Genomic DNA, 15,986 nt, shown 5'->3' with positions numbered 1-15,986 from the left:
CTCTCACTAATTGCCAAAGTGATCTGTTCAAATACAGATCTGTCCATGTCCCTCCCCTGCTTAAAATTCTTCAGTGGCTCTCCAGTGCCTTCATGATAAAGTTCAAACTCTTCCTTATGAGGAGTCCACCCCAACTGGACCTCTCTTCCTCTCCAGCCTTCCATCTTGGTGTTCCTCTAATAGCACTTACCGTAAAGGGCTGGGATATTGGCACAAGGTGCTTTCTTTATTAGACCACTTAGCTCTTATGGCTCCTCACCTCCTCACCTGGCTGTCTGCTAACTCCTTCAAAACTGAGCCTCTTTGGAGAGTCTATACCACTTGCTTAATGCCACGGCTGTTCGCCAGGTTTAACACACAAGTATAATAATTTGTTGACTTGTCTGACTGTACCTAGAGACTCCCATAGCAGGGACTACGTTTTTAAACCTCTTTATTCCCAGCAGTGACTGTCATGCAGCAGGTACTCAACCAATTTTCAATAAATGAAAGAATGGAGTGGTTCCTAATGCCAAAGAAAAGCCTATCTACTCAGAAAGTCTACCCAGAGACCTTCCCTTTGCAGAAGACAGAGCGGCTGAGAATTAATTTTCCCTGCCTCATAATTCTGAGGGAAGAAGTGAAACGAGGATGGAAGAAGTACAACCAGACCATCCACAGAGGAGGTCACAGGAATATTTTGTGAGTAATGTGCATGGAGCTTACTGGACACCAAGGTTTTCCAGACCCTCTCTATAATTCTGTCATTTGGGAAGAGAAATGCTATTGGCAAGAAACAGCCTGCAAGACAGCTCTCGCTTTTATAAAATCCACACATACCCACAGCAAGGCCAGCTAGAGAAGCTGCACCAAGGCACGACATGTCTGTGTTGACAGGTCTCTCTATTTTCTCATTAATCAGGTCTGAAGTCATCTGCATGACAAAATCGTTCTTACAAACTCCTCCATCTGCCCTGTGGGGAGCAAGATATTTGAGATAAATTATTCCAACAAATGCATAAAAACATTATTCATCCTTTTTAAAAGGGCCACATATGTTTTTTTAGATCCTTGATTTTTTTTTTTTTAAGCTCAACTTTTTAATTCCAAAATTATATCACTTGGCACTGACCTGAGGATAAATAAAGGGCCTTGCTAGGTAATCTTCAAACATTTTTCCTTATTCCTAACATCAATTTTCTCACCTGTCCTGTTCGTCCTGGGACTAGTTTAAAATAGGCCAAGTAAATTAAGCCAACATAAAAATTCATTTGGACATCCCAGCAAAGAAAATTTGATGTTTTCATGCCAAAAAGATGGCCACACACCCGAAAAAGAGATTTTAAAGATGTTTATGATAGGGGTGGCTAGCTGGTTCAGTTGGTGAAGCGTGCAACTCCTGATCTTGGGGTTTTGAGTTCAAGCCCCACATTGGGGGTAGAGATTACTTAAAAATAAAATCTTAAAAAAAAAATAAATACAGATCTTTATAATATACATGTGGGTGTTAAGATCATCTTAAATTCTATATTGTGTTATATTCTCTATAAATCCAAAATGAGCTTCCCTTTGCTCTCCAAATTCCTATGACCAAGAATTTTGTTGCAAAGAAGGTAGGTATATGTATATTTTTAATCCTGAATAGTCATAATGATGAAAGCACTAATAACAGTTACCACTCACTTAATTTCTAATTAAATCTATTGGAAACAAAGTTTACGTACCGGACTTTTGTGACAGGGATATTGATCTCTTTCTGCATCAACTCATATAACTGTTTGTTTCTAGTCAAAAAATCAAGATAACCGTTCAGAAGAAATTCATATCATGATAATTCCCTATTCTTTTCAAATTGAGAAAAACTGTGGTTTTATATATATGATATTTATAAAATATGCAAAAGAAAACAAATATATTATGTTAACTGAAGTTGATATTAGATGGGGCCTTGGGCTTTTCACCTTGATAAAAGGGACCATATTTTTCATTTAGAATTAAATTTAATCTATTATCATTCCTACAAATAAAAATTTAAACAAGCATTCATTTAATAGAAAGCTATAAAGATGACATACCATGCATAACACCTAATAGAATTCATCAAATAAGAAATTATCATTTTGTAATCAGAAATTTTTATTTTAAATGTTCCAAGTGTTCCATATTCATGACAGCCACATTCTTAATTTTAATAAACTACAAATGTGCCATAATGAAAAGATCACAGGGAAATATACAAAAAAATAATTTTGGTGATTTAATCTTTGAGCATTACATTTAGAATTCTCCTTTATGAATAAGGATACAAAAACCTTTGAAAGTCCAAACTTTAAATCTTTTATGCATAAGAAATTAGATACAGTTGACCCTTGGATAACGTGGGGATTAGGGGTGCCAGTTCACCACAAAATCAAAAATCTGTGTGTAAGTTTTGACTCCCCACCCCAAACTTAACTACTAATAGCCTACTACTGGTGGGAAGCCTTACTGATAAGTCAGTTAACACAGAGTTTGTATGTTATATATATTGCATACTGTCTTCTTACAATAAAGAAAGCTAGAGAAATGAAAATGTTATTACTAAAATCATAAAGAAAGTACATTTACAGTACCATATTGTATTTTTTGAAAAAAATTCACATAAGTGGACCGCACAGTTCAAACCCATGTTGTTCAAGGGTCAACTGTATTTTTAAAAATCATTCTATTTTCAGATATCAGATCTAAGTGGTATTGGTACTATTAAATATTAAAAAAGAAGATGTTAAGGAAATTAGCAATAATTATGTTATAAACAGTATGAATTTAAAGGTATAAATGTTCGTTCAAAATTAAGAAATTTCAGGGACGCCTGGGTGGCTCAGTCAGTTGAGCGTCTGACTTTAGCTCAGGTCATGATCTCACGGGTTCGTAGTTCAAGCCCCACATCCGGCTCTCTGCTGTCAGCACAGAGCCAGCTTCAGATCTTCTGTCCCCCTTTCTCTCTGCCCCTTCCCCACTTGCACTCTCTCTCAATAAATAAATAAAAACATTTTAAAAATTAAGAAATTTCATAATTCAGTTTAGGAGAAATTAATAAAAGCAAATGGCAATATTGTATGGGGAGAGGTTAGTTTAAGGCCGGTTTTGGTACCTGAAAGCTATTGATTCCAATATTGCTCGTACAAGATGGTATTTACTGGTGGAAGGCTTCAAACCCATAAAAGAGGCACATGCATAGGGGTCATCTAATGGAGCCTAAAGAAGAGATAGTAACAATTTTTATTATTGTTCTAAATTAAATCTATGGACTTAAAGACATACGCAATAAAAACATAGCCATGTTAGGAAAAAACAATGCTTATTTAGAGTTAAGAAGCCTTAAAATAAATGACAGTCCCTAAACATGTTAACTATTAGGATAACTCTCTAATAGGACTTAAACAAGGTTGAGTTATAGATATTGGACTTAGCTATACCTTCTGTTGGAGCTCATACAAAGATAAGGGACTAAAGCAGAGTAACAACTTATTAAATATCTAGCCTTACAAGAGGAAATGAAAAGCAATTCTAGTATTTCTCCTTTCCTCCACGTGTGAAGTTTTTACACTGAAATTGTTTTTGTAAAATAGCTTTTTGAGGGTATGAGTTAATCTTAGTAAAAAACCATAATGCAGAATGTATGTTTTTCAGTGTCATAACTTACACCTAATATTTTGTCAGACATTCAAACTAAACTCTTCTATTTCTTAGCTTAATAGTCATATTGCCTAATATGAGAAATGACCCAGCCTAACATCTGTCTTTAAAAGAGCCAAAGTCTTGTAGCGTCCGGGTGGCTCAGTCAGTTAAGCGTCCGACTTCGGCTCAGGTCATGATCTCATGGTTCATGGGTTCGAGGACTACACTGGGCTCTGGGCTGACAGGGCAGAGCCTGCTTCAGATCCTCTGTCTACTTGTCTCTCTGTCTCTCCCCAAATTGTGCTCTTTCTCTCTCAAAAAATAAATAAACATTAAAAAAATAAAAGAGCTGAAGTCCTGAGGTGGAATTATGTATCTATCAGATGAATTTTGTATTCATTGCATCCCCAGAAATCCAAGACAATTCTAGGACACAAAGATGAAGAACAAAGACCCTTGCCAGAGCTTATGGTCTCACTAGGAAAGATACAGAAGAACAGTTCCAACATCTGATAACAGGTCATGACAGAGGGATGTGCTAGTGCTGTCAGAAAATGATGGTCCCCAGGAAAAGCACCTTCTAGCTTCAGGGCCTTGACATATCATCTCATTACCTGGAAAACTTCTTACTACCCCTTCTCCTAGTTAATCCTTCTCCTCTTCCAAAGCTTGGCTCAGATTCCTCTGGGAAAACTTTGATCCCAGAGACAAGGCCAAGCCACCATCATTGCTTTTACGGAGCCTGATGAACTTTGCTTCATATCATGTACATATAACTACATATGTTTGTGTGGATGTTTGTTGAAACTCTATCTTCCCCATGGAAACTCATTTAATGTACTTCCTATGCGTCTCCAGGTCCTTGCAATGCATCTGGCCCCCACAGGGAATCAACACACATTTGTTCAGTCAATGAACAAACAATACTTTTCCTCATTATTTAACTGAAGAAATTCCATATTACATCTTATCGGTACCGTAGCTATGATTTTCCTCCTATTGTGATTTTATCCTGATAATTTTTCAAATTTATTAACATGTTTTGGTGATCCACTCAGTAAAAGCTTACTTGCACAGTAACACTGGTCTATATCAGGCGGTAGAATACTGTATTAGTGCCTAGTAGTGTGCTATGGTTTTTTTTTCTGCATAAAAATTACTCCTTCTAATTAATACACCACATAAAATCCCTGGTATGACCGGCCCAAAATGACTTTTGTAAAAACAGCTATGGACATAATTTATAATTAGTAGTAGGTCAATTTGAGGGGGTAATAAAGTCCATAGACACCTAAACATTTCTTATAGGTTATAATGTCCCTGCATTAGTTAGTCCAAGTGAATCTGTCTTTGGGATGATATGGTAGGAAAAACACTGGGAAGTCCTTTAGGTCTGGTCACATCTCAACAGGGCAGACAGCCTCCAGCCACACCTTCAATCCGTCACTGTCAATCCCTTGAGTAAGCCTCCCAGACCATCAACCAACTAGGAACAGGGAGATTCTGTAAAGTTTTGCTTGGAGCCCTGAGCTAACCTTGCAGACCCCTGCCCAAGGCATAGACTACCAGCCTCGGCAGGCCCTTGTCACCATGGGTATCTTAGCCTAAACTGCTGGGTACTTGTAAGATGGTTAATGTCAACATGCCTCTTGCCCGTTGTCAACCTTGAACCTAAAGGCATCTACTGTGTCTTCCCGTTCTCATATTTTATGTTATACCATGAACCAGTACAACAGAAGAGTTAAGAACCTGGACTCTAGAGTCAGAACAGCTGGGCCCCAAAACCAGCTCTGTTGCTCACTAGCTGTGTGAGACTAGGCAAGTGACTTAACAGCTCTAAATCTTACTTTCCTCATCTTCAGAACGGGATGATAAGAGTATCTTCTGCCTTGCTGAGTTACTGAGGATTAAATGAGACAATGCATGACATTTAGAACTGTGTCTGACACATAGTTCACTACAAATTTTATATTACTATTCTTGCTTACCAAACCCCTTCCCACTACTGACTTTCTTCATATCCCCTTTCTGTGCCTTCTGAATTCTCCCTTCTATTGTAAATTAATTCTCCCAAACCATAACCGATTCTGAGAAGTTCTTTCTACTTATTTTGTGGTTGCTGTAACAAACCTGCCTCTTTGCTGGGCAAATTGCTTCAGTTGTAGCTATCCAGAGGACTGCCAAGCTTCCATACCACAGGGACCAGAAAAACACTGTACTTCTTTTTTTTTTTTTAATTTTTTGTTTAATGTTTATATTTATTTTTGAAGGAGAGAGAGACAGCATGAGCGGGAGAGGAGCAGAGAGAGAGGGAGACATAGAATTTGAAGCAGGCTCCAGGCTCTAAGCTGTCAGCACAGAGCCCAATGAGGGGCTCGAACTCACGAACTGTGAGCTCTAAAACTAAAGGCAGTTCTAATATTCTAAAATTAAAGGCAGTATCACAGATACTTGACCCTTCCTTTCCATTCCCCAATCCCTCGTTTTCTTTAGTTGTTGACATAGGCAGTTTATCAGCGATCTCCCTCCTATTTTCCAAACAGCTTAGAATCAACACACTATTGTCTGAATTAACTTTCGGTTTCTACTTAAGAGTTTCGTGTTACATTAGGAAATATTTGAGTTTGTAGTCCTCCTCCACCCTTCTCAAACCCACCAGATTGCCAGGTTGCAATCATGGCAGGGAAGGGACATATTTTATTAACGTGAAATTAAAAACCGCGTCTGTGAGAGTTTCCTCCGATCTTTTGGGTTTTAGTAATACTTTTTATCATATATTTCATATTGTTTTTACAGACATATGGATTGATGCAGAAGTTAAAGACAGCTGCCAAGATAAAGTCACTACTAAAGTCCCCAGCAAATATTTCAAAAGGGAAGAATATATAGTAGCCTAACTACCTTGGCTGATGACAACTATTCATCTAAAGCTTCCTCCTGAAACGTCAATGCAACAAATACTCTTCGCCCCCTGTCCTATGATGGATGCTATTTAGTTTCCTCACATTACCCTAAGGAGGACCTAGTGCAATCTCTATTATGTCATTTATAAACTTTTAGTCCTTCAGGGTAAAGTACATTGAAGGAAATTATTACAGATACTAAAATAATGCCCAGGGGAACCTGGGTGGTTCAGTGGGTTAAACGTCCAACTTCGGCTCAGGTCATGATCTCGTGGTTTGTGAGTTCAAGCCCCGTGTCGGGCTCTGTGCTGACAGCTCAGAGTGTGGAGCCTGATTCAGATTCTGTGCCTCCCTCTCTCTCTGCCTCTCTCTCTCTCTCTCAAAAATAATAAAAATTAAAAACATTTAAAAAAATAATGTCCATTTAAATGTCTAGTTTGGAAATACTGTATTTTTAGAGATTTGAAACACTATGATTTAATCCTTTTCCACCAGTTTCTACATTATATTACCCAAACTTGCAAATTTTGGACTTCAACTGATTGCCTGAATATAGCATGGACTAGAAGAGAAATTTTTGTTTTTTGAAAGGAAATAATATTTAAAGAATGATTAAAAGGATAGGATAAGCTTCCCCAAAAAAGGAATTTTGTTCATAATAATTTACCTTAAAAGTTTTTTAAAAAGCCTTTGTAATAATATGCTAAAATCAAAGGCAATATCCATAGATCTTTCAAATAATTACAAAGTCAAATATTACAAAGTCATTTCTCTTACTGGGTTCACTTTCTGATTAGGCAAAGTAACCAATATTCCACCACAACCAAAAGAAAATTTGATTTTTAAAAAAGTTAATGAAATTTATAACTGCACAATATACCCATACGTGTGTGTGTGTGTGTGTGTGTGTGTGTGTGTGAGAGAGAGAGAGAGAGAGAGAGAGAGACAGAGAGACAGAGAGACAGAGAGAGAGAGAGAGAGATCTTAACATTATTTTTCTAATTCTCAACTTCTTCTAAGTAAAAAATGTCAATATACTCATACATTTTCCCCACTGGGAAATGGTTAATTTTGGTTATGACAAACTAATGCTAAGTCTTATGTAAAAGTTCTATACCAAACCTACCAACTTTTCATTTCCATAAGGATGGAGTTCTAAGTTGAATTTGCTCCGCTTTCTCATGGAATTAATGCTAGGTCACAGCTTCTCAGCCCTGGAATATACCTTCACTTTCATACTGCTCAGTGCCCAAACTTTCAAGTAAGGGAGTGGCAGATAAATAATTTTAAATGTAGGTATGAGGAGAGAAATGTCTGTTAATTGCCATTGACTAAGAAAAAAAAATACCTGCAATCCACTAAAAGATGGGACAAAACAGACTCCTTCAGAATCTTCCAAACTTTTGGCCATTTTTTCAGTCTCAGCAACATCTGTGAAAAGGTCTGCAAAAACAAAAATAACAACAACAAAAATGCTAAAATGAAATGGAGGGGTTGGAGAGGAACAAATAGAATTATGTTATATGACTAGTATTTACCTGCATCCACATTTATTATGAATACAGTATGAAAGGTCGCTCACTTGAAAGCATCAACACCAAGGCCAATCTGCTCTAGTATTATCTGGGCTCTCACACTGCATAGTTTATGAGCCCATGGAAGGTCTTCTTAAATGGGCTCTGTATGCAGCAGGCCTTACTTTTTCCTTTAAAGATATTTGGACTGTTTAAAAATCAATTCTCTGCTTTTTTGGCATTAAAATAAATTATTCTCCTGAAGATAACACCAATCCTAGCTTTCTGAGGAAAAAATCATCTACCTATAGCAACCAAGAGAACCAACTGAAAAACTACTCCACCTAATGGGTTCAATAAGGGGCCGGTAATAGGTAGATATATGAAAAGCCAATCTTAAAAAACACAAAAAAAATCAAGATCTAATTAATTTAATATACTGTTTTTACTGAAGTGTATAAAATACATGTAGAAAACTGCACAAATCCCAAGTATACAGCAAGATGAATTTTTAGTGTGAATACACCTAGGTAAACAACATCCAGATCAAGATACAAACTTCTTTTGTTTAACATAAAGTGTGTGAAATTCATTCATATTGTTAAAAGTGGTTGCACTTCATTCTTACCCTTGTATAATATTCCACTGTGTGACAATACACAATTTATTAAACTATTCTACAGCTGATATGTATTTGGTTAGTTTCTAGTTTTGGGCTAATATACATAGGCCACTTTGAGCACTCAGACGTTCTTTTGGGTGAACATATGTGTATGTTTCTGTTTGTTATATACCAAGGGATGGTAATGCTAGTCCTAGGGTCTACAAATTTAGGACTAACTTTAGAAGATACTGCCAAACCATTTTCCAAAGTGGTTATACCAAATTAAGGCTCCTGCCAACAGTATGAAACTTGCAGTTATGCCATATTCTTGCCAATAATTGATACTGTCTATGCTTTTCATTTTAGCTATTTTGGTGGATTGCATGATGGTTTGATTTTGTGTTTCTTTATTAACTAACAAAGTTGAAATCCTTTTCATTCATCAGTTGGATATCCTTGTTTGTGAACTGACTCCTGAATAAGCATGTAGGACAGATAGAACAGATCAGATGAAAAAGCTCAAGAATCAGTCATAATAAATATTGAAGGCTTTGTACAGCCTCAAGAAAATTGTTTTAATTTTATTGCATGTTTTGTTATTCTTACAATGAAGAACTGAGTAAAGAGAAAAGTTTAAGAAACACCTATGTTAAAACTCAAGTTAATAAGGCTAGTTCAATAATATCTATAAATTTTATTCAAAATGAATTATCAGATCCATAAATCATATTTATTTGGTCAACATGTTCATACAACACATCAAAATATCTTTAGTACTTCAAAAACTAATTATTAAAAAATAACATTGGTTTTTAAATGTATACTTTAAACAAATCATGCCTAAATGTCTAAATTTTTCAATCAAAATTTGGAATAATGGCTGGATGGCTGGTTTGAGGAAAAGTTTTTTGGCGACAGGCAAAGAAACAGGAAAAAAAAAGAAATACAGTTAATTTACATTCTTCATTGGCTGTTCCAATGAATATACTTGCTTGAAGAACTTCTCTGAGTAATCTTCCACTTAAACTCTTCTCAAATGAGCTTACAATGTAAAATCTTCGGGAGTAAGCAGATTTCACTCCATCTCTCCCACTGAATACAACTAAGAATCCTGATGGAATGCATGGAAAAGCTATCTGAGGACTCAAAAGAATAAGGCCGGCAAGGAACTTGAAGTAATGCCACACCAGTGGTGAGTTTCCTGTTTTCACTTTCTCTGATATCAGGGACAGCCTAAAACCTAACACTTGGGTCTATACACTGGGTGCACATATGAAGTGCTTCCATAGAAGTACCCCTTTCTGGTCTGAGGTGCAGGACTCAGGAGTCTCTATGGAACAGACAGTAAGTGACAGATAACATTACACACCTATTAGAATTGCAAAAATTAAAAAACAAACTGACAAAAATGACAATACCGAGCACTGGAGCAACACACACACACACACACACACACACTACACACTACACACACACACACACACACACACACACACACACACACGCTGCTGGTGAGAACGCAAGATGGTATGGCCACTCTCAAAAACAGTTTGGCAGGTTTTTGTTTTTGTGTTTTACAAAGATAAACTCATACTTATTTGTGTGTATGTTTATATAACACATATAACATCATGTTTATACAAGCCAGCAATCCCATTCTTAGATATTTATCCTAGAAAGATTTTTAAAAAATTAAACAGATGTTCACATAAAAACCTGTAGATGAATACTTATAGTAGTTTTATTTATAATCACCCAAAACTGGAAACAACAGCCCACAGGTCCTCCAGTAGGATAATGGATGAACAAACTGTGGTATATCCATAACATAGATTATTGCTGAGTAATTAAATAAAATGAACTATTGATACATACAAAACATGGATGAATTTCAAAGGCATTAGGTTAACCAAAAGAAAGCTTCTCAACTGGTTATAGGATTCCATTTATAAAATATTGTGGATTCCAATATCCATTTATATGATTCCATTTATATGAGAGCCATTTAGAGGATACTGTGCAAAAGGTCAAAAGCTTCACAATACGTAAGACTTCCATTTCAGTTCCCAACTTCTGTAATTCATCCAACCAGATCATTCACTGATGTAAAAGATTCAATGAGGAAAGAGGCTATGGGGAAACAGTATCAAACATTTCTGGCTGAGGGGCACCTGGGTGGCTCAGTTGGTTAAGTGTCCAACTTTGGCTCAGGTCATGATCTCAGGCTCAGGTTTGTAAGTTGGAGTCCCACATTAGGCTCTTTGCTGTCAGCACAGAGCCTGCTTCTGATCCTCTGTCTCCCTCTCTTTCTGCCCCTCCCCTGCACTCTCTCTCTCAAAAATAAACAAACAGTAAAAAAAAGTTTAAAAAAAAATTTCTGGTGGAAATACAAAATGGCACGGTTCCTACAAAGAGGAATTTGGCAATGTCTAACAAAATTACAATGTATTTATCCTTTGACTTGGCAATCTCTGATCTGGGAACTTATTGTAAAAACATACCTCCAACAAAAAGAAAATCCATATGTACAAGGTTATTCATTGCACCCTATTTGTATTTGCAAAGTATTGGAAATTACTTAAGTGACCAAATACAGGATATTGGCTGGCTAAACTATGTATATACACATACTGTGCAGCTGTGAAAAGAATAAAGAAGATCTCTGTGAAGTAATTCTCAGAATATATTAAGTAAAAATGGCAAAGTACAAGCGAGCATATGTAGTTTACCTTTTATGTAAGAAATTAGGGAAAATGCAAAGCATGTATCCCAAATGTTTTTGCAAAAAGAAATTTATAAAGGATAAACCAAAAACTAATGATTACAAGATGTAGGGAGACAGATGAAGGGACAGGTGAGGGAGTCAACTTCTCTCAGCATATCTTTTTTCATGAGTTTGACTTTGGGAATCAAGTTAAAATTCTGTATCAAAAATATATTGATAATGTGGGGCGCCTGGGTGGCTCAGATGGTTGAGCGCCCAACTTTGGCTCAAGTTATGATCTCATGGTTCCTGAATTCAAGCCCTGCGTTGGGCTCTGTGCTGACAGCTCGGAGCCTGGAGCCTGTTTTGGATCTTTGTGTCCTCCTATCTCTCAGTCCCTACCTCACTCATGGTCAATCTCTCTCTCAAAATAAATAAACAGTAAAAAATCTAAAAATATATATATTGATAATGTTTTTAAAAAGGATGCGGGGGGAGGGAACTAAAACTGGTAACAGAAACAAACAAACTCAACTCTATTTCAAATTAATAAAATCGTCGAAGGAAGAAGAGTAAGAACTAATCGAAGTAACTTTTGAATAGTGTTCTTTGACCATATACTCATATACCCTTAAAATAAAGGGAAAAAAACTTGCAAAGGATCTTGAGTAAATATTGTTTGTTGTAGTGGGACAGTCTAGTAATTCTGAAGATCTTTTGTGTATATTTCAAGGGAGAGTAAATGAATGCATATCAATGTTGTTGGGAGCCAGAATTCTCGATGTAGAAGAGATAAAAATATAGAACATAAAAAGACAAGCAAAGACCCTTAGGGGCTAGACTAGAATTGGAGGTGTGATATTTCAAAAATTGTTAATAAACACGCGCGCACACACACACACACACACACACACACACACACTTCTAGCCCTGTTGAAATCTGCTGCCAATCACTGCTGTTACATTCATTCATTCATTCATTCATTCAAGTAGGCTTGACACCCAGCATGGAGCCCAACACAGGGCTTGAACTCACAACCCTGAGATCAAGAATCAGACACTTGTCGATACTACCCAAAGCAATCTACATATTCAATGCAATCCCTATCAAAATAACACCAGCATTCTTCACACAGCTAGAACACACAATCCTAAAATTTGTATGGAACCAGAAAAGGCCCCGAATAGCCAAAACAATCCTGAAAAAGAAGGGGCACATGCACCCCAATGTTTATAGCAGCACTATCAACAATAGCCAAAGTATAGATAGAGCCCAAATGTCTACTGACTGATGAATGCACAAAGAAAATGTGGTATATATATATATAATGGAATATTACTTGGCAATCAAAAAAAGAAATCTTACCATTTGTAACAATGTGGATGGAACTAGAGTATATTATGCTAAGTGAAGTCAGTAAGAGAAAGACAAAACATCATGATTTCACTCATATGTGGAATTTAAGATACGAAACAGATGAACATAGGGGAAGGAAAGGAAAAATAAGATAAAAAGAGAGAGGCAGGCAAACCATAAGAGACTCTTAAATGCACAGAACAAACTGAGGGTTGCTGGAGCTGGGTGGGGGGATGGGCTAAATGGGTGATGGGCATTAAGGAGGGGACTTGTTGGGATGAATACTGGAGTTATATGTAAGTGATGGATCACTAAATTCTATTCCTGAAATCATTATTACACTATATGTTAACTAACTTGGATTTAAGTTGAAAAATAATAATAAAATTATAAAAAATAGAAAAAAAAAAGAATTACTTAACTGACTGAGCCACTCAGGCGCCCCTTTATTTATTTATTTTTAAATTTTACTATTATTTTTTTAAGTAGGCTCCATGCCCAATGTGGGGCTTGAATTCATGACCCTGAAATCAAGAGTCACTCATTCTACCAACTGAGCCAGCCAGGCACACTGCCAATCATTATTTTTCAATACCATTTTCCACTCATAGGAATTAGGGCTTATTGGGAAAGTGGCTAATTCCACTTTGGAAGTAGGAAAAACCTAAGATGAGCTTAAAACATCTTGTGCCAGAAACTAATAAAGTGTTAAAAAAAAAAAAAAGATATGGACATTTAAAGACATAGAGGATAATTTGAGAAGATTTTCACTGGTTAAATCCAGGACAAACTGAACATGAAAATAAAAAGAACTATAAGATTTGTAACCTGTTGAATAAGAAACCATGAGTTTATAGTGATAATTAGTAAATAAAAGGGGTGAAGTGGAAGCTCTTCACTGCACAATAGAATGCTAACTACTAAACACGGAAGGGATAATAGAGTTAGTAAACACCATTTTGCAACCATTGGAATAAAAACTGATCCAGGCAAGAATTATCAATGAATGCTAAATTTAGAGGATGGGGGAAATTTGATGAGAAATGGGGTATCTAGCTAGTTTCAAAGTATCTCCCCACATATTATTTATTACAAAAGTAAAAACAGTAATTATACAATGGAGAAATTGGGAAACATCTTATGCATGTGAACAAAATTTTTTAAGTTTATTTATTTATTGAGAGAGAGAGAGAGAGAGAGAGAGAAAATGAATGAGTGGGGGAGGGGCAGAGAGCAAGGTAGAGCACAGAATCTGTGCTAATAGCACAGAGCCTAACGCAGGGCTCGAACTCATAAACCACAAGATCATGACCTGAGCCAAAATCAAGAGGCAGACACTTAACCGAGTGAGCCACCCAGGTGCCCCACATAAAATTTAATAGAACCAAAAGAAGACTAAAGGACACCCTGCATCTCCAGGTATATATTATAAGAAGGATACAGTTATCATTTATGTATGATATCAGCCAAAACTACATAAGATGGATCTAGTCACAAGAATCCAAATTAAAGGATATTCTAGAAAATAACTGGCCTATATTTTTAAAAAATGACAATGGCATGAAAAAACAAAGCTGAGGAAACAGTTCCAGATTAAAGGAAATTATACCATTAAGCAATTTTGGATTCGATCTTGTAATGGGAAAAAAATGCCATGAAAGACATTATTGGGACATTTGACAAAATTGGAATAGGGATTATAAATTTCATAAGGGGTGCCTGGGTGGCTCGGTTGGTTGAGCATCTGACTCTTGATTTTGGCTCAGGTCATGATCCTACAGTCATGGGATCCAACCCAGCTCAGCATGAAGCCTGCCTAAGAATCTCTCTCTCTCTCTCTCTCTCTCTCTCTCTCTCTCTCTCTCTCTCTCTCTCTTCCTCTGCCCCTCTCCCCTGCTTGTTCCCTGTCTCTCTAAAATAAAAAAAAATTAAATTAAAAAAAATTTTTTAAGTATTACAGTATAGCCAATGTTAACTTTTCTCAAGTTTGTAACCATACTTTAGATAAGTAAGAGAATATTCTTGTTCTTAGGAAATGCACCATGAAGTACTACAGAAAAAGGAGCATGATGCATGCAGTAGATTCTTAAAGAGCTCAGGAAATTATAAAGATATTTATCTAGGGGCACCTGGGTGGCTCAATTGGTTGAGTATCTGACTTTGGCTCAGATCATGATCTTGTGGTCTGTGAGTTCAAGCCCCGCATCAGGCTCTGTGCTGACAGCTCAGAGACTGGAGCCTCCTCCAGACTCTGTGTCTCCTTCTCTCTCTGCCTCCACCCCTCCAGTCTCTGTCTCTCTCTCTCTCAAAAATAAATAAACATTAATTTTTTTTTTAAAAAGATATTTATCTATCCCACAGCATATGGGACAGATGGATGGATGGTAGGTAGACCGATAAAGCAATCACAGTAAAACATTAAAAACCAGCAAATCTGGGGGGTGCCTGGTTGGTGGAAAGTGTAACTCTTAATCTCAGGGTTGTACATTCATTCAAGCCTCATGTTGGGTGTAGAGATTACTTAAAAAAATAAAATTAAAAAAAAAGCAAATATGGGGCAAAGCGTATACAAAAGTTTTTCTGCTATTTTTATGTTTTTTGCTAGTTTTCTGTTAGTTTTTCTGCTAACTTTAAGTTTGAAATTATTTCAAAATGAACAGTTAAAACAGTTCTCATTTTTATCTCTTTCTCACTATATGCCTCACTGTATATATTCCCAGTGAAACATATATAAGGTACCAATTCTTGGATATTTTAAAAAGAGATTTAGTTTATCAATTTTACTATTTACCATTTATCAGTTTTATAATTTGTATATCCTTATACTATTTGGCTGGGAAGTTTATTATGCTTCTCTCCTTTTTCTTATTAATAAGGATTCATCATTTTCCTCTAAGTACTGTTCTTACAGAATTATAGTCATTTTCTATATTTTTTGGACACTATCAAATTATGTTTCAAATGTTTTCCTTGGCCCTATGCTACTCAAGAAAAGACATTTCATATTTCCACGTGGCTAAGTACCATTTATATATTGTTTTTGCTATTCATTTCTAACCATATTACATAATAGGATGAGATGTTCCACTCTATTGCTTTTCAACGTATGGAACTGAGAAAAGGATTTGTGTGTGTGTGTGTGTGTGTGTGTGTGTGCATGTGTGTGCGCACCCACGCATATGTGTTTAGAAAGAGATTTCCCTGAACTTGAAATGAAAAGATAAATGAACAGAAAGAAAAAATGAAGAACAGAAAAAATGCACAC

At 36.3% G+C, this 15,986-nt stretch overlaps 1 protein-coding gene across 5 annotated transcripts in view; it reads right to left on the bottom strand.

The window, feature by feature from the left end:
• GK5 (glycerol kinase 5) overlaps positions 1 to 15,986 on the bottom strand; it is a 77,701-nt gene that overhangs the window by 7,768 nt on the left and 53,947 nt on the right. For all 5 annotated transcript variants that reach the window (XM_027061690.2, XM_027061692.2, XM_027061689.2 and 2 more), the window contains 4 exons: positions 7,891 to 7,985; positions 3,113 to 3,216; positions 1,704 to 1,763; positions 820 to 953 (listed from right to left, as the gene is read on the bottom strand). In XM_027061690.2, coding sequence (XP_026917491.1) covers positions 820 to 953; positions 1,704 to 1,763; positions 3,113 to 3,216; positions 7,891 to 7,985 — 393 coding nt within the window. The remainder of the gene's footprint in view (positions 1 to 819; positions 954 to 1,703; positions 1,764 to 3,112; positions 3,217 to 7,890; positions 7,986 to 15,986) is intronic.

The sequence above is a fragment of the Acinonyx jubatus genome, chromosome C2 (assembly GCF_027475565.1).
Source record: "Acinonyx jubatus isolate Ajub_Pintada_27869175 chromosome C2, VMU_Ajub_asm_v1.0, whole genome shotgun sequence".
Lineage (NCBI taxonomy): Eukaryota > Metazoa > Chordata > Mammalia > Carnivora > Felidae > Acinonyx > Acinonyx jubatus.
Note: the sequence above shows the minus strand (reverse complement) of the source record. Positions and strands in the feature narration are given on the sequence as shown.